The sequence below is a fragment of the Procambarus clarkii genome, chromosome 1 (genome assembly GCF_040958095.1).
Source record: "Procambarus clarkii isolate CNS0578487 chromosome 1, FALCON_Pclarkii_2.0, whole genome shotgun sequence".
Taxonomy (NCBI): domain Eukaryota; kingdom Metazoa; phylum Arthropoda; class Malacostraca; order Decapoda; family Cambaridae; genus Procambarus; species Procambarus clarkii.
Genome location: NC_091150.1, coordinates 31,440,683 through 31,459,320, shown reverse-complemented (window position 1 = coordinate 31,459,320; position 18,638 = coordinate 31,440,683). Strand labels below are relative to the sequence as shown.

The following is an 18,638-nucleotide window of genomic DNA, read 5'->3' as shown; positions in this document are numbered from 1 at the left end:
GGCTGGAAAAACTACTGCACCTTACAGCAGATAATAATTTAAATTAAATAAATAGATGGGATACAATTTTCAATGTTATACATACAATGTTAGCAACTCGTCCTCAGGACCTTATGGTCTCATATTTTCCAGATACTGGAAATATTCAAAGTCTGCCTATGATAGTTACACAATGTACAGTTAATGTATGTTTATTTATTTATTTATTTATTTATTTATATACAAGAAGGTACATTGGGTTTATGAGAGTACAGAGACTTGAAGTTTTACATTCTTGTGAAGCTACTAGCACTATCACCAATTACTTCTTATTTTAGTATTAATTATTCCTTTAAGGCTTAATTATTTAGAGTTATTGTGTAGTCGACAGCGCTTTTAATCGCGGTTGAGAGCAAAATGATCTGTTTACTCAAATTTTAATGATATGGCGTTTATTAGCCAGCTTGTACTTATATACGAAAAATTTCATGTGCAGTATACAAAATTGTCTATGAACGAACTGTGCTAGTGTGTGTGTGTACCAAGCCAACGTTACTAAGTTATATACGATTCGATGCTGTTCGTACCAATAACAACAACAACAACATACGAATCCATCAATTCCTTTTGTATCCCCCATGTGCTGTAGCTTCTCCTAACCCAAAATATCATCATAAATACAAATACAAATTTTTATTCAGGTAAAGTACATACATTCTACATTCACACATTCTCGCACCATCAATAGCCAAACACAGAAAACAACCCAGTGTTCTCTGTTTGGAGGGGGACTCCTGCTGGGGTTCCCCATTAATCTGCCTGACTTTCTTTGACGCGAGGCCACGTTCTTACATTTGGCATCTTAGTGTCTAATGATATGTGTCTTCGATTCGCCTTTAGGATTTGGGATTACCCCTATACGGGTACGCCGGGGTGCATCCCATCCCACGATCGTCGTCGGGCCTAAGTCAACAACAACAACTAACAGCTGACGCCATAAACACAACATCCCGCTCTACAGTTCTGCAAGTCTTCCTCTAACATACGCCTCTGGTTAGTTACTGCGCCTCTATTTTTTTTTTTTTTGAGATATATACAAGAGTTGTTACATTCTTGTACAGCCACTAGTACGCGTAGCGTTTCGGGCAAGTCCTTAATCCTATGGTCCCTGGAATACGATCCCCTGCCGCGAAGAATCGTTGTTACAACCAAGTACTGTACACATTTTACTGTTGAGTTAAACAGAGGCTACAGTTAAGGATTTGCGCCCAGTAAATCCTCCCCGGCCAGGATACGAACCCATGACAAAGCGCTCGTTCGCGCTTATTGTTCCCATAAGGCTGTTAACAACACTTAACAGTTTCATTCAGCACATGGTCTTGAGAAGCTTATGTCCATGTAAAATCAGGATCCTACTACTGTACAGTTTAAGCTTTGATATCCCCATGGAAACTCTGTGGCGGGATAACTAAATGGGGCACCATATCTCCAATTGTTGATTATTTTCAATGTTTCCTTATGTCTCCATCTACCTTCACTTTCTAATATGTTTGTAGTTACTGAGGTAATCCTCATTCCATAAATTTGTGTTTCGTAATGTAGTACTGTATACGTGAAATGGAAACCAGCATATGAAATTATATTTCACAAATATTTTCTCTCTACAGCACTGTGAAGCAGGTGAGATGTCTGAAGACATGCATAAATATAGAAGAAAATTTCTCAGTAGGAACTAGCCATCAAGTATTGTTTAGATGAATTGTATTTGAATTCTCTAACAATACTTATTGTTTACTCGCTTTACTGGTCACTCAGTAGCAACCCGAAGTGTACTCCATTGGTACTCTGTGGCCACGCCCACAAATGTCAGGCACTTAAAACTATTTAGTCTACCAGGATAAGAAATCAGTAACTTGCTCCCTGAAAGAGATGAGAAGAGCATGTGGTATTCAGAAATCAACCCACTGAGTTCAATTTGAGCAAAAGGTAAAAAGAGTGAAGGGATGCCTGGCTGTTACCTGGATGACGTAGGCTGCTACCTGGCGGTGACTAGGAAAGTTGGGGGCAAGCATAGTTTGCCTATTCTAACTATTGGATGGGTTGGTTTGCATTCCAAATTTATTCTTTATGGGGATGATTGTCTTATAGAGATGTTGGTTGTTTTGTTGCGCTTTTTGACTTTGAGTGATTTAACTTGGAAGTGGATTCATCATCGCACCCAACATACTTACCTCATATCTTTGAGTGGGAAGATATTGGTCCTTGCTCCTGGTAGGTCAAGAGAGTCTTGGGTGCCTGATGTTTAGGAGTGGTCCTAGAGTGAGAGTGCAGTAAGCTCAGAGAGCTACTGAGATGCTACTTGCAATTGTCATTTCATTACTCTCTATACTATTTTTATAAATCTGTTTTCCCTCCAGATTGCAGCAATGACTCTTATACACAATGACAAACTATTGAACTTACTTGAGCGACTGAATATATCTGGAAGTCAAGTGTGTGAAGATGAACTTACATCCATCATAACTTATGTCATTGAAGCTTGTCGAGTGCCTCCTCTCCAGAACGTAGATCTGCCATATACTGAATTAGACTTTGAAGGTGTTGCAAATAATGCTGAAATTCAGCTAAATGTTGTTATACAAATAATTCAAAAGATATACTCTGTTAAAAAGCAAGGATACCATTTTAGTCATTTGTTCATAAGAAATGCTGTGGTCAATTGTTTTCTTGTTGCTTGTGAATTCAGTGATGAAAATTGGGAATGGGTCAATAAAAAAGCAGCGAGTGCATCTAAGAATGTTATGAACAAGTTGTGTGAAGTTTGCCAATGTAAATCTGTAAGAGAACTTCTAAATGGAGAATTTACTGACACTTCGGAAAGATCATATCAGAACAGTGGAACTTCTCTTGAAAATGAAAAAGAAATTAGTTACATAAAATTTATATTACAAGCATTTAGTGGAATATTCAACAAAAATAATTGGAAAACATATCCTTCCCTAAAGATGTCTTACTGGAAGATTCTTCAATATTTAAATGTAAGTAATTTTTCTCTACATATCTTATGTAGAGAAAATATTATTACAGTATTTTATAGTAATAAAATTATTATTATTATACATATTACAGGTATATCTATATAGAGTATGCATATTATTATATGTATAATTACATATATAATATTTTTTTTTTATATAGGGAAGGAGTACCACCTCTGGTGCAAGTGTAGGGACCCATAGCCTCGGAAAATAAAATAAAGAGTACAGTACTCAGAGAAGACCTTGTGGATCCTCACTGAACACTTTGATATTTTCTTCTACCACGCCTGACAGCTGGGTGGACAGCGCCTCGGATTCGTAGTCCTGAGGTTCCGGGTTCGATCCCCGGTGGAGGATCGAAATGGGACATGACAATTTCGTGTCCCACTTTTTCCCTGTGGTCAAGAAGATCTTGAAAGAGAGTTTTTTCAGAGGGGCCCTATCCTTATATGGATCTGGTTTGTTCGACCATTGCTTCATCATATCATGTGGTTGCCTTGTGATGGTATCTGTGTGTGTGTGTTTTGGTCTTTGTCCTTCAACTTGCTGTTTCTAATCTGGTATATGCTGGTATTTTGTATAAAAGCATGGTTGTTTAAGTTGCTTTGCAGTATAATGAAATTTAATTACGTAGCAGCAGACTTATCCCTCCAGGTGCTCTCAATGTTATGCGTATCCTTTTTAAGGAAAGCCCCCATTGCCTCAGAAAAGATTAGTTTAAGGCCCTGGCTCCCGGCAGGTCAGGATTGATCATGGAGGCCTGGTGCAAAGGCATTTCATTACATTCAACTCATGATTTTTACGAATGCTAAGAATATTTTTCTGTAAAAAGAAACAACCTCATCTTACATTATGACATTTTATGGTTACATAATTTTATATGCACTGTATTTTCAAAATAAACACAAAGGAAATCAAATAGTAAAAGTCACTCAAATTTTACACTATTATGAATTGCAAATACTGTATATAACCACCAAATTGTTTATGTATATGTATATTGCTCTCACAACTTTTCAGCAAAAGACATTGGGAGAGCAGTTGGCATACCTTCTACCTCCTGCACTTTTTATTGTCGATGACTGGGAACAGCGAAACAAAGTGTTGGGACTTAACTGTCTTCTTTACATAATAAGAAACACTGTGAGTATATTATTTTATGTTTACTACATTTGTAAATGTCTTTGTAGAGTACAATAGAACCTCCACATAGAGTATTCCTCTAAATGACAGTCTGATTTTCCTGCAGCATCTACCACCCAAGCAGAAAGAGGCATTTCATTTCATTCAACATTTTTTTTTTCTAGACTGGCTCAGAACTTCGATGGTATGGACGAGGAGCAGTAATATACGATGCTCTGAAACCAATACTTTATTCAAGGGAGGCTAAAGTACTTGAAATTTTATATCCAGCTATCACAGAAGTAGCATATATCTTGGAATCGGACCCATCAAATGCAGGGAAGCTGAAAAGTGTGAGTGTTCCATGTAAAATTATATTTATATATCTTAACTTTAATACTTTTTTCTGGGAGGATTCCCCTTGTGCTCCCTGAACCTACTATGTACTGGTATGGTCCTACTATGTACTGATATAGTCCTACTATGTACTGATATAGTCCTACTATGTACTGATATGGTACCATGTACTGTACTGTACTATGTCACATCAGCTGCAGAGTTTTATAGGCCTACCTGGGACTTGCACTAGAACCTGGCCTCCCCTCAAAGAGGTGCAGGGAGTGGGTGACATTTATTTTCACCACTCACTGGGAAAGGCAACCAAGAAGTCAGAAAGTCAAAATCACTACTGGCTTCAATATACTGACCCCTTGAGAGTCGCTGAAAGAACTCTCCCAACAATGTAAACAAATGATTGAATTCTCTCGAAAGTAGTACAAGCTTGTTTGCCCTCACCTTTCCCCCTTGTTTGTGGAGAGGTAGCCCACCACCAGCCATCATCCCAAAGCTCTGTTCTATAGCCTCTCTTTTTGTACTGGCTTCAGTGTTCTGCTTGTTCAGTTAAGTGATGGTGTTTGCCTTTAGTGACATTTCCTGTGCACTGCAGTGTAGAATTAGTCAAATTTTGAGTGTACTTGGAGTTGCATGTGTGCAGGGGTTACCTTCACTGTGTGTTCCCTAGTGCTGCCCTTGCATTACCAGTGTTATCTTCACTGGAGTGTTCAGGAGTCTCTTCCTTAGGGGAGGCCCATACTTGTGGTGGCTCTTGCCCAGGGTGAAGTCTGGTGTCTTGGGAAGTTCCTGTCTTCCCTCAGGTTGGGTGAAACTTTGGCTGGTGGGGTGGACTAGTAGTTCATACACTTCTCTCTAGAGTGCTGAGTTTGGCCTTCCAGCCACATTGCCCCAGGCTATCAGCTTATTTTTAGGTCTGGCATTGTAATTCCAGTGCCTAAATGTCCTGCTTGGGTTTCCCCCTTAGGCTTCAGAAATCCCGTGCGGGTTCAGTGGTCCAATGGATATTCACCCTGAACCTTCTGTCGCTTTGTGCGAGTTTGAGAGTTGCTCATCATCTGTGTTGCAAGGCAATGTTCATTCCTTCTGCTTCGACCGTGCTGCACCTTCGATCATAAGTCCTGTGGGGGGGGGGGGGGAGTTTGCTCTCCCTATGTGGCTCTTCTTTGTGGCCCTCTTGATTAGGTTAGGGTTTCCTAGGCAGCGAATGCTTTGCATATTGGGTTTTCTCAGTTGCAGCGATCCATGTTGTGTGCCTAGTTGAATGCCTCAAAGCGGCCCTGTTGGTGTTTTTGGACCAAGAGTTGGTGGTGTTGGTGTCCACACTTCCTCTTCCTTTCCCTTCTGAATTTGGCACAGAGACAATTGTCCTAGTCCTGCTGAGGCTTCTGGGATTTCCTTTCCTCATGCTCCTCCTTCCTTCGAAGCCTCTGCCTTGGACTGCTTTTCTGTCCCGGGTGGTGGGCGAGGACGCTTGCTCTATTTTGGGGGGGCCCTCTTCTGGAACTTCTGCGACTTTGCTGGGGGGTCAGATTTGAACCCTTAGATTCCTTTCAATTCTACGTGGTTCCTGGTTTCCTCTGAGGAGGGATCTTCCTTTGCATGGGGGAGGGGTTTTCATATCCTCTCTCCCTTTATTAGTATGATTTCGGTGTGGCTTTCCCCAGGATTTAGTTTCACATGCCTTTCTTTTCATCGGGATCATCCTTCAGCAGGTTTTCTTCCTCTCAGATCCCTCCTGCGGCGGCTCGGGAGGCTCTTTTTACGTATTTTTTGCACGACCCTTCCTCTTTTGAATTTGGGGTCTTCTTATTGGATGTGTTACAAGGTTTCAGTCTTCCAGGCTGGCAGACAATCCCCTTGTTCTTGCTTGGTGAGTTTTTTGTTGTACCTGCACACTTAAGTGGCATGAGGTGTTTACCATGGTGCAGGTGTTTATTTGGGGGCCTGTTTTTTGCAGCTCTCATTGATTGCCTCTTTGCTCCTGCTCTTTCTCAGGGCATAGGTCTCTTGCCGCTCCATGCTCAGGTTTCCCTGTTATCGAAATGCAGACGGGCACGAAGGTCAACTGCACTTAGGGCACCTGACCCTCATGCTTGTCTGCATTTGGGTTCCATCAGGCATTTCTTGGGCCTCCTTTAGCTGCATATTGATTGGCTCATTGAGGATGTGGGGATGCTTGATGGAGGGGCCATATACAGGGATCTTGGCCTACATACAACTTGGGAAGTGCATTGACTGCACTTCCCAAGTTGTATGCTACTGTGCTCCGGGAGGTGTTGGCCATGTTTACCACCTGACTCTCTGGTCGACAGATTGTGTTGGCCCATTCTTTGGATTCAGCATGGACCCTTACTTACCCTTATGTCCACCTACCTTTTTTTCCTCTTTCCTGAGGATGCTGTTGCACAGTTCTCTCTTCAGATGCTGAGGCTTGTCTGCCCATTTTGGACCTTCCCTGTTTTGGGGGTTCTGGGGTGAGCTGGGGTGTTACAAAGTTAATAATCCTGCTCCACACGCCCATCCAACTGGATTGGCAGCTTTACAGTCATATGCATTTATTGCCTACAGTAAGCAAACTTTGGATGTTTGGCTAAGATTTCTGAATTATGATTGAAGTACAGTGCAACTCTGATTCGGCAAACTATTTGGAACCGACCACAATTCGTTGGAGAGAGGGATTCGTTGCAAACAGAGATGCCTTCAGGAGGCATTTATGTAATGCTTTTTTGTTGTAATGCAAAACCTCCCGACTTTCTCCTCTCTCCCAACACCCTGAACCCTGAAACCAGCCACCCCAACACCTCCCATACCCTGCACCTCAGCCCCTGCTGTACGGGATTAATATGGTATGTCCCGATACCTGTCTGGTATCTGGCAAAATCTCTGGTATTCCAGATCTTTATCCGGATATGGTGAAGTTAGCAGAAACTTATCCAAACTTGATTTAGACTATGCCTGTCTTCAGTATCCAGAAAAATCTCTGGTTATCTGAATTGCTATTTGGATATGGAGAAGTTTTTGGCAAAAAAGTATATGGCTGCAATTTTTGCCAGTTAACACAAATACAGTACACTGATCTCTGATCCAAATATAGTATTTGGATCAGTGGGCTTCAGATAAGTGAGCTCATACAGTATGTATGGCTGTTTTGTTAACCATAGAATTTAAAACACAAAAATTATAGTGCTGTACTGTATATATGTATTCTTTGTCTTAAGTAGGACAAATTTTGTTAATGTTTGAAGTACCACTAGCTATTAATGCAGTTTAATTACTTTTACAGGAAAGTGCACACGATATTATTTTGCATCAATTGCTACGAGAGATGAGACATGAACAAAAGCTTGCACTACGCTCTGTTTATGCTGTTTCACTTCCAAGTATCTTGTCATCCATGGGTATTTTTGCCATCAGGTATGTTCTTTTGTAAAATCTATTTTTAAATGTGTTTTTCTGGAAAGGGCCAGAAAACAATTTCTTGGTATCTCTCCTGTGCTTACGTGCTGGTATAGCTAAGAGTTACGATTGCACCAGGCTTGAGAAACTCGCACAAACCTACGGGTGGTAACTAAAGGACTAAAGTCTGGTTCTCTATGTAAGATTGAAAACTCCTGTAGGTACATGTGGCTCTTACATGCTTTCCCAGACCATTAGTAAACAGATGCCATCTTTGAAAAAATGGACAACCCTTGTGGGGTGTGAGAGCTTAAGTACTAACACCCATGAGTAGTACATGCAGCTTGCTCCCACAGTATCACTTTAATGTGCAGACTATGAGTCACAATAACGTAGCTAAAGATATGTTGTTGTTGTTACTTAAGATTTAGTTACTCGGTACAAAAAGTTCCAAGTAACACGGGCTATGGTGAGCCTGTAGTGGACTGATCTGGCACAGGAGCAGGGCTGTTGATATAATGACCAAACCACACACCAGAAGATAAGGAGACGACGGCATTTCGGTCCGTCCTGGACCATTATCAATTTGATTCTGATGGGAGCAAGGGAACTGTGAGAGGAGGTAATTCCTAGAAAGAAAAGGCAAGGCGAAAAGGTAAGAACAAGAAGCAAAAAGGGATACGGAAGGGATGGGTGTAATACAGTAATAGGGTGATGGAATGAAGGGAACATAAGAATAAGGGGGCAAAGAAAAAAAGAAAAGAAAGGGGAGTAAGCTTGTGTCAGGTCAAGTTTGTTTAAAAGGTTAGAGCATTTGAGTATGCACTGTGAAAAGGAAGAGTCAACAGCAATAAAAAACCAGGACTAAGGTTCATGTTGGGTATGTTGTGTATAAAAGCCGATTCGACAAGACGGCATCTGTGAAAAGTAGAGGCAGGAAAGCCTCTTACTATTTCCAGGGGGAGGCCCACCCACCTGAGCCGGCCACCTGCTCACCAGTTCATTGACTGAAGCCAGCTTGGGCTGATGTCTACTCTGGCCTTGATTTTCTGTCAGGGTTTTACCCTCGTGGTTGTACCTGCTGTATGGTGATCAGGTGGCTTCTCTCATGGAGTCCCACCTATGGTCTTTTTCTCGGCAACAGTATGAAGTCTCTTGGCATTCTTTTCACCACTTCCTTTCTCTTCGTAGGTTGACTTCTGTTTCTGTTTGTGTTGTCTTTCTTTTCTTGGCTCTTTCAGGATTGACATCTTATGCTGAATACTGTCACCTCTTATCGTGCGACACTAGCGGAGCAGCTCCAGCTTGCGTTCGGGGTGAATGTTACAGTACTTTGACTTGGTTCAGTAAGCTTTCTCGTGCGTTTTTCCACCGCCAGTCTGCTCACATGCTGCCTGAGCTGTCCTGGTTTTTGGAGTAGGTGCTCTTTTTTTTTTTTCTCTTCTCCTCAGTTTGTTGTGGGCCCCTTTGGTCCAAGATTGTTTTCAAAACACTTTGTTTTTGTTGGCTTTAGCCTCTGTGGGGTTGGGTACCCATTCTCTCGTGAACGTTCCAGGCCCTCAGCGGTCTTGTGTGCCCTTGATTCATTGGTTGCAGCCAGTTGTCCTGTCTTCGTCGTGAGACACGCGGTGCTGCTGCCTTTCAGGTAAGTCCCTCTATTACTTATCTTTGGGTATCTAGCTTCAGGGAGCCAACAGGGTTCCCCACAGAAAACCAGCGTTGAATGTAATGAAACGCCATTTTTCTGGGTGAGCCCCGGAGGCTCCCTGGCACCCTCCCTCCCTTCGGTCGGCAGTTTTTCTTCCGTTTGCTCAGTCTCCAAACTGGTGAGCAAGTGGCCAGCTCGGTTGGGCAGGGCCTCCCTCTCCGGGTTGGGGGGGAGGACGGGAATGAGCGCCACGCCGGTTTAATGACAATTTGCTTGTTACCTTGTTTTTCTTGGGGAAAGTTCTTGGGCTCTGTTCAGTCTTGGGTTAAATTTTCTACTAGTTGTGGTCTGTTTTGGGGCACCTACCCGTCTGGGTGCCAGTTGTGGTCTGCCTCGGTCGATGGCAGACATGAAAACTCCACTCCAAAGAATGGAGTTTACATAGGCCATTGGTCCCTTTGCCTCCCTGAGGGGAACCAGATTTTGGCTCATGGTTCCCGGTAGGCAAACTCCATATGACTAAAGCCCCCAGATTAATATAGCTAATATCAGTCCGATAGCTCCAGAGAGCCTCCTGGGCTCACCCAGAAAATGGCATTTCATTACGTTCACCGCTAGTTTTATTGATCTAAGAATATAATATACATGTTACTAGATGTATGCAATATAGGTTTTATCATAGCGATAGTTCACACATTTAGCTATATAAATTCCTCAAATTACACACTACAGTATTGAATAATATTACTGCTAAAAACTAGATATAAAACTATTAAAAATATTTAAATAATTCACGTTAAAAAAAAATTGTGGAAGCCCCAGCCGTCAGGTGCTAAGCTGACCTTGGATTGTTGATAAAAGTTTATAAACTCTCAACAAACCATCTTAATGGTTTATTAGGGTGCACAGAAATGTAGATAATTATGTATAACATGTGGCCATCATCAGATGACCTCTGCACAAACCACTGTGGGAAGATACTGACGAGTAACCCAGAATTTTTTCTCATTACACTTAATGCTTTTTTCTAACATTGCGTATCACAATAAAAAGTTATACAAATGTAGTATTCCATTTACTTTTTACTGAGAAGGGTGGTACTGGCATAGTAAAAGCTTCATGCCAGCCTTTTCCATTAACATTTCCTTGGTGCCCTTAAATCTTATTGCGTCCCCCATTTTACGAAACACTGTCTTGAAGTACGTACAATTTCGGAAACAACAGATGGTTTCATGTCTTAATAGATATATGCTCTAACTTTTTCAGATGGTCTCAAACCTTGATGGATGTATGTTCTGACTATTTAGCAACTTGTGAGGGACTAGCAGCTTCAGACAGAATAAGCATTTTGAGGGTATGTGAAATCTGTTTCTTGGCTTTATTATATAGTGTCAGTTATATAAACAAATGACTTATTGATAGAACTTAATGTATTTTGATAAACTAAAAAAAAATCTTCATACTTGCATGTGAATCAGCACGCATACACTTCCTACCTATATAATGAAAAAAAATATGTTGGGATGTCCAGAAGGGAACTCCAATGGATAAATGAATTCCTGACAAATGGGAGGTAGAGTAGTAGGTAAGACAGAAAAAAAAAGGTTGGGAAGGGGAGAAATAGTACAGGTACTTGGAGTTATCCAGGGATGAATATTGTTTGTAAATGATGCAAAGCTTATGAGATTATTATAGATGAACAGCATTGCTAAAAGCTGCACAACTTGGAGATACTGTAAGTATAGTCTGAAAAGAAAGAAAAAGAGTTCAGCATTAATTAAAGCAAGATCCTGTATGAGGATGGGAGAAGATGAATGAAAGCATTTAGTGCCATATCTGTTGTGAAGGGAACAGCTATTAGTTCCAGAATATGAGGAATGCCTTGGAGGTGGAAATGATACCAATTCTGTCACCAGATGTTCAGAAATTGGAAAACAAGTGGCATGTGCAACATTTGCAAATGTTACATATGCCACTTTTGGAAAATATAATAATCTTCAAAAATCACTTGTATGATAATACTGTACTAGGGTAAGTATGTGATGACTGTTGGGAATCCACTCTCTCAATCACATAAAAATAGATAAAAGGGTTATGCAGATAGGCTGAAAGATCTACTTCTCAGTACTGTGTCAGAGAAATAAAGATGAAGGCAGGATGGTTAAAAATAAATGATGCTGGTATGATACTGTATTTAAAAGAATGGACAGAACTGATAAAGACAGGCTGTTTGAAAGGGATTGAACCAATCCAAGGAGACATGAGGGGTGGGACCAGAACACTGGAAAACAAAAGGGTTCTAATCAGAACATTAGGAGACAAAAAGGGAGTTTGAACTGAATGAAGGACACACATGAGGTGGGGTCAGGAAAATGTGATACACAAAGGGATGAAAGGACATGCAAAGGTTGGACCAGGATGGGGGGGACAATCAAAGGGTGGGATCAAGATGAAAAGACACTCGGAGCAGGTATCTCCGATGGAGCATAAAAAATGCACAGTGCTCCGTGTCCTTGGCTCATACCAAGGATCCTAGGTTCAGTCGCTAAGGCATGACAGAAACAGTTGGGCTTGTTTCATTCAAATGATGCCTGTGTTTACCTAGCAGTAAATTAGGCACCCAGGAGTTAGTCATTTGTTGTAGGCTGCACCCTGAGAAAGGTCAGTAATTGGTTTAGGATCACCTCAGTAAACCTAAGTACAGGCTTCCTCTCCATGGCAATGGAAATTCTCTGATCATCAAGCCCCTTCAACCTCATAGATAGAGTTAGATTCTAGTCTTGGCTTTCAATAGTTCATCATGTTATTGAGGGTTGGCATAATTCTTAAACTTGATTACACCAGTGCTTAGTCTATGGGAAGCCTGATGTACAAGTCACAGATTGATCAACCCGGCTGTGACTTGTATGTCGGGCTACAAGCAGCCACATTGAGTAGCCTGGTTGACCAGACCACCACCCAGGAGGCTTGGTCAGAGACTGGGATGTTGAGCCTCGGAATCATTGACAGGTATACGACAGATAAGTTACAGAGGGGGGCTTCCCAGAAACATCCAGAAATGTTAATATTTATGAACATAAGTATGTAAGCCATATCAGTGACATTAACAACACTTGTCGCTTGTAGAAACCAGGACCAACACCTTATAAACTCTAAGACTCTTCAGCTCATAGATTGCAAAACATTTCATAAGTCACCCCACACCTTCACCTCACCGTATTTTTCTTCTATAAACAGCTATCCCCTGTGTACCTGTTAGATATGATAGTCTTACAAATATAACACCAGTTTTGTGTTTCCATACTTACAGGTATGTAGAGTATTAACATAAAATTGTTTTAAATTGAAAGAGCTGTACATTAACTAATCTTTCTATAGGCTCTTCAAGTATATGTACAAAAGTGTTGGCCTCAAGTTCACACTGATGCATCGTCCATGGTGCAGATGGTTGTGCGCTTGTTGTATGATGTAACTGCTGAGGATTCAGACTACAGGCCTCAGGTAAATGTAAAATTTAAATATATTTTTCTGTGGGGAGCCCCATCAGCCCCCTGAAATTATCCCACTGATATAGTGCTATCCTATTTGGGGTCATCAGTCACAGAGTTCTTGTGTGCCTATCGGGGAACAGAGGCACGGGGAGGCTCTGTTGGCCTCATGAACACTTTACATTTAAAGTTTATCATCTTGCCATCGACCAGGGAACCACCCAGAAAGATAGGCGAATCAAAACAGACTACTACCTGGCTGAAAAATGTGATCTACGCCCTAAAAATATAAAAAAAAAGGTCCATCACAAAGAAAACAAACAATCAAAACTTTGTCCAACTAACCTCCCGCTCGTTAGCTCCACCCTCCCCTCTGCAGGGGGGAGGGGAAGACAGCCCAGGTGAGCCACGCTGGTTAGTTCTTGACTGATGTGTGTTGTGTCCGTTAGCTGTTTTGCGCCACCAAGTGTTCTGTGTTGGTGGATGCACTATGGGATGATCCGGTTTCCCTGGATCCTTGTTTCAGGGCTTGTCTCTTTCAGGACACCCGCAGTGTCATAAAGTCTAGCCAGCCTGTGGTCTACGCCTGTGCCCATGATGTTAGGAAGTATGCCGCTCTCTTGGCTGTATTTATGAATACTGTGTGACTTGGGATGATATTCGGCACTGGGGTTTCGAAGGTCTAACAGGGTCTTAGCCGCCAGGTATCTGGTGAATGTCTCTGGCCCTATGTGGCCTTGTGTTGCCTTGGGGCATCTGTCACTGCCGATGGTCTCGTCTTCGGAGTGATATCTGCGGTGCTGCTGCCTCCCTGGTAGGTCCCATTTTTTCTTCTCTGTGGGTAGATAGCTTCAGGGAGCAGACGGGGCTTCCCACAGAAAACCAACGTTGAATGTATTGAAACGCCAATTTCTGGATGAGCCCCGGAGGATTCCAGACACCCTCCCTCCCAGTCGGTGGCTTTCATCATTAGAGAACTGGCCGGTGGCGGCCCAGTTCATCTGGGCCAGCTCCCTCTACCTCATGTGAGGGTCGGTTGGAGATAACGAGTGGGGGGGGGGGGAACTTTTGCTAGTTTATTTTTTTTGTGGGGGGGGGGGGGGGGGGGGAAAGAGTTCTTTTGATGTTTTGAGAGCATGGGTTGCATTTTTCAACCAGGCAGTAGTCTATTTTGATTTGCCTACCTTTCTGGGTGCTTCCCTGGTCGATGGCAAGATGATAAACTTTAAATGTAAAGGGCTCATGAGCCATTGCTCCCTGCGCCTCTGAGGGGAGGGAGGAACAGATTCTGACTCTGGTACCTGGTAGGCATAAAAGAACTCTGTGACTGATAATCCCAAGTAATGTGGCACTTAATCAGTATGCTAGCTTCAGGGAGTCTCCAGGGCTCACCCAGAAACTGGCGTTTCATTACATTCAATACTGGTATTTTTTATGGAAATCTATCCCCAGCTCTTTATTGCTTTCTAAGACAAGATACTACTGTCTCCTAGATAGGATCTGGAGCAGAATGGAAGACCTGTGAAGAGTGTATTTAGAGCAGTGATTGTGTGTGTGTGTGTTTGAAGTGGCAATTTAGTGTGAACAATGCATGGTGTATGGTAAAGGACAAAGCTGGGTGAAAATAATTTATAAGATGGGAGTGAATGTATTTGTTTTAGCTGACAATTTGTTTTAGTATATGACAATTCATGAGGAACACTGTATACCTGGTCGTACGAATGGTGAGGTTCTGCTGTGAATGTCTCCTGGAGTGTGGTGGTGCTCGTTTGTCAATGATGTTATATGCGTACTGTAGTGTGAATGCTATGCAGTATTGCAATGGATGGAAATGCTAATTTACTTTGTAATACTGTATTTGCAACCTTCTTTCAATTCATCTTTTTTATCTGGGCTAATGCTTTCCTACCCCATGAATAGTAGGAAAGAGAGTAATGATGAATGAATGAATGAAATAAATGTGTTATTAATTACTAGGTGGTGCATTCTAGTATTAAAGAAAGTTTTATTAGTGTTATGATTATATTAGTTAAATGCAAAACTAATTTATTTAGAAATATTATTTTAATCTGTTTATATTGTTATTTTTTTAATCTGCTCTTTCAGATTGTCTGCGATATCACAAAAGAAGCTGAATTATTAATTAATCTATTGAATTCAGCTGCTCCCAAGACTATGCAAGAATTGTGTCGGGGATTGCAGGATATCTCAGTTCATGCTCAGTGTCAGCTAATTCTCAAGAGGATATTCAATATCTCATCCAATAAGTGAACATGGATTGGGGCAACAAGAAGATATAATAAATTATCCCAAGATTTCTAATTTATAATCATTTTGACAACCTAAAAATGTGTTTATTGTTAACTGTTTCACTGTGGTACTCCATTTTGACTCAAATCTTTCCTTGAGGCTAAATGTTCCAAGATGTCTTATTTTCTACGTCTAATTGGTGAAAAAATAAAAAGCCTTAGAGGTTATTTTATAATAAAAACTGTACAGTGAAACCCCCAAAATCCAGACCTTGAAACAGGATTTTACAACATTTCTGGGCAAGCCCTGGTGGCTCCCTAAAGCTACTCTCACTGATCGTATGCCAACTACTAGGTCGCTCACCCACAGAGTTCTATATAGTCTACTGTGGACAAGGAGCCAGAACCTGGCTCACTCACAGAGGCGCTGGGAGCAGTGGCTTTATTTAGAGACTACTTTTGGTCGGTCTCAAACCCATTGTTGATGTGACAATGTGCATTTTTGTAACTAGCTCATAAAAACTGTAACTTAGCTAAATGAATTTTGGGGTTCAATCCCTGAGCTCATTATGTGCCTCTGTAACACTTTCCACTACCGCCCACAGGATGGGTATGGAGTGCATAATAAATGGACTAAACTAACTAGTAGTTGTATTTATTATGCCACCACCAGGGAAGGCTCCCAGAAATTCAGCAAAACAAAAGACCACTGCTGGCTTTAGAAATGACTGAATCCTCTAGAACCGCCAGAAGAACTCCTCCCAACCATGTAAACAAGCAAACGAAAAGGTTTGAAAATAGTGTTAGCTCGTTCGCCCCATTTGTTTTGTGGGAGGGGGAGGGCAACTTGTGGTCAGCCTGCAACACCACCCTCAATTCTATGGCAGATGTGAGAACTCCCCAACAACCTGGAGAGAGGACGTCAGGGAGCCATAGGGGCTCGCCCAGAAATTGGCATTTCATTACATTCAACGCTCAGTGTCTGGGGTGTAGACCCTTTGTGGCTCCCTGAAGCTATCTAGCCACAGAGTGAGGAACAGTGGGCACTCACCAGGGAGGTCATTCCCATTTAGCACAACCTATTGTTTGTTTTTGTTTTAACCATTTTTTATCCATTCTAGTATTCTATCTGTTATTCCTTTCCGGCTTCCTGTCCTTATCAAGGTCACTATTGTGTTAGTGGCCCCTCAGGTAAATTCCATTTACCTGTAATTTTGTTGCTAATCTGTCATGTGCTATATTATTAAAGGTTTTAGCAAAATCCATGTTTACTACATCCACCATAAGTCCTTTGCCTGAGTAGCTGGTTACCTTTCCCAAAAGTGTGAGCAGTGACCTCAGTGAGCACAAAACATAAAAGTGTCATGTGGCCTAGTGTCTCTTCGTCCTGTTCCACTGCCGGCTTCCTGTCCTCATAGAGGCCTCTAGTGTTAGTGGCCCTCGGGTAAAGAGATTGTTTTACCTGGTGCATTAAATTAAATGTAAATTAGGCGAAACTGCAAACTGTGTTTGCTAGGAAGAGCAGATAAGTTTCCTGGTCATGTTCTCATGGAGGAAGAGGGCCTCGGCTCATGGCCAGGTCAGTTTATGCCCTCAGCGTAGCATAATAGAGGACTAGTGAAATATGCAGCCATAATGAGTCTCCTTCGTCCCTCCCAAAAATTTGAGCATTGCTACACCTTCATTTTCTTCATTAATCAATCTACTGCAAGGCAATACTGTATTATTAATTTGGTAGTTGACCTGGGTTGTTTTGCCCCACGTGCAAGGTTTTGCATTTTTCGATATTAAAAAGCATTTACCAGTTCTTACCACTTGTGCAGTTCATGTAGATCTTTTTGTAAGGCTTCAATAAAATTTTCACTTCCCACTTTACCATAAATCTTAAGTGTCATCTGCAAATTTGACAATGTGGTTTATATCATCTGTCATTTATGAGATATATACTGTATGACAAAATAATGTATATGAACAAAAATGATGTACTGTATATGACAAAAAAGGTTGGCCCGAAAATGAACCCCTGTGGTATCCTACTCACCAAATTTCTCCCAAGCTCTTTACCCGTGGCCTCACTCAGCTCTCTGCTCTGCTCCAAGTTTCATCTCAACTTCTACGACACGTCACTACAATACCAACAAACTGACTGCTGTAACTTAGACTATACTGTACTAAATAAATATACAAAACCACTGAACGCTTTGTGTCTAATCAACCAAATATGCACACGTAAGTTTACCCGAGTTAACCTAAGAGCCACTAATACTAGTGGCTTCTGTGACATAAATCTGAAAGACTAAAAGTGGCTATTCTGGCTGGTGCTAAGCCAATCACATAAAATAAATAAAAGTAAAATAAAGTAAATAAGACTGCTTTTGACCTCCTGACGGTGTGAGAGCTGCTGGTAAATTCCAAAAGAATGAAAAAGTTAAACATTTAATATAACAAAAATGACTAATAACAAATAAAACAAACCCCTTATCCACTTGGCAATCCACAATATAAAATGTAAAAATAAAAAAATGTGACAATTACGTTAAGGGCAAAAACAGGTGCAATACAAGGTACAAAAGCTGTTCGCATTTACTGTCTTCTGGGGAGGCGACAGTATATTTTACTACTTTGAGAGCACGAAGTGTATTCTGAAGACTGGCCTTGTTGTTGTTATTGATTCAGCTACTTGGAACAAGTTCCAAGTAGCACGGGCTATGGTGAGCCCGTAACTTACCTGGCACAGGAGCGGGGCAAGTAGCACGGGCTATGGTGAACCCGTAGTGGACTTACCTGGCACAGGAGCGGGGCAAGTAGCACGGGCTATGGTGAACCCGTAGTGGACTTACCTGGCACAGGAGCTGTGCCGGAGACTGGCCGGTGGTGAGCTGCTTATATAGGCAGGCCAGGCTTAGTGTAGATGGCACTGATGTGCTGGCAACTATCGCCGGCAGTCTCAAACAAGCAGTCAAGGGCTGGTCGACCGGTGAGTGGCGCTGGGCTATGGTCCAGACAGGTGTCTAGACACAGGCTTGTTTTGTGCGTTCGATCATGTTTGTGGGCATTCGGGTGTGTAGTGAACTGAACCCTCTAGCTCGTTTAGCAGAGCAAAATTGTTATTTGCTTAGCTAAACGAACTAGAGGGTTCAGTTCCTGAACCGATTATATGCCTCTGTAATCCTTTACACCACCGCCCACGGGATGGGTATGGGGTGCATAATAAAGAAAGAAATAATAATGGTGTATACGCTGGCGGGCGGCGTTCTTACCCAGGCCGGATTAACTTCATTTAATTTGTATATTCCTGTTAAGTAGAAGATTTTAACTTAATAACATTGTATTGTGGTTTTAATATTGAGCAATTATAATATAC

At 41.7% G+C, this 18,638-nt stretch overlaps 1 protein-coding gene across 2 annotated transcripts; it reads left to right on the top strand.

The window, feature by feature from the left end:
- The first annotated feature begins 526 nt into the window (after positions 1 to 526).
- On the top strand, positions 527 to 15,916 carry LOC138365383 (TELO2-interacting protein 2-like). 2 transcript variants are annotated; one of them, XM_069325715.1, is made up of 9 exons: positions 527 to 680; positions 880 to 1,032; positions 2,397 to 3,017; positions 4,038 to 4,160; positions 4,325 to 4,492; positions 7,777 to 7,907; positions 10,804 to 10,891; positions 12,916 to 13,038; positions 15,132 to 15,916. In XM_069325715.1, exons 3-9 carry the CDS (start codon positions 2,406 to 2,408, stop codon positions 15,294 to 15,296), a joined length of 1,410 nt encoding a protein of 469 aa, XP_069181816.1. In that variant the 5' UTR covers positions 527 to 680; positions 880 to 1,032; positions 2,397 to 2,405; the 3' UTR covers positions 15,297 to 15,916. The 2 variants fall into 2 exon arrangements, with proteins under 2 accessions (XP_069181816.1, XP_069181865.1); XM_069325764.1 differs by lacking the exon at positions 880 to 1,032 and having other exon boundaries at positions 531 to 680.
- The last annotated feature ends 2,722 nt before the right edge of the window (positions 15,917 to 18,638 follow it).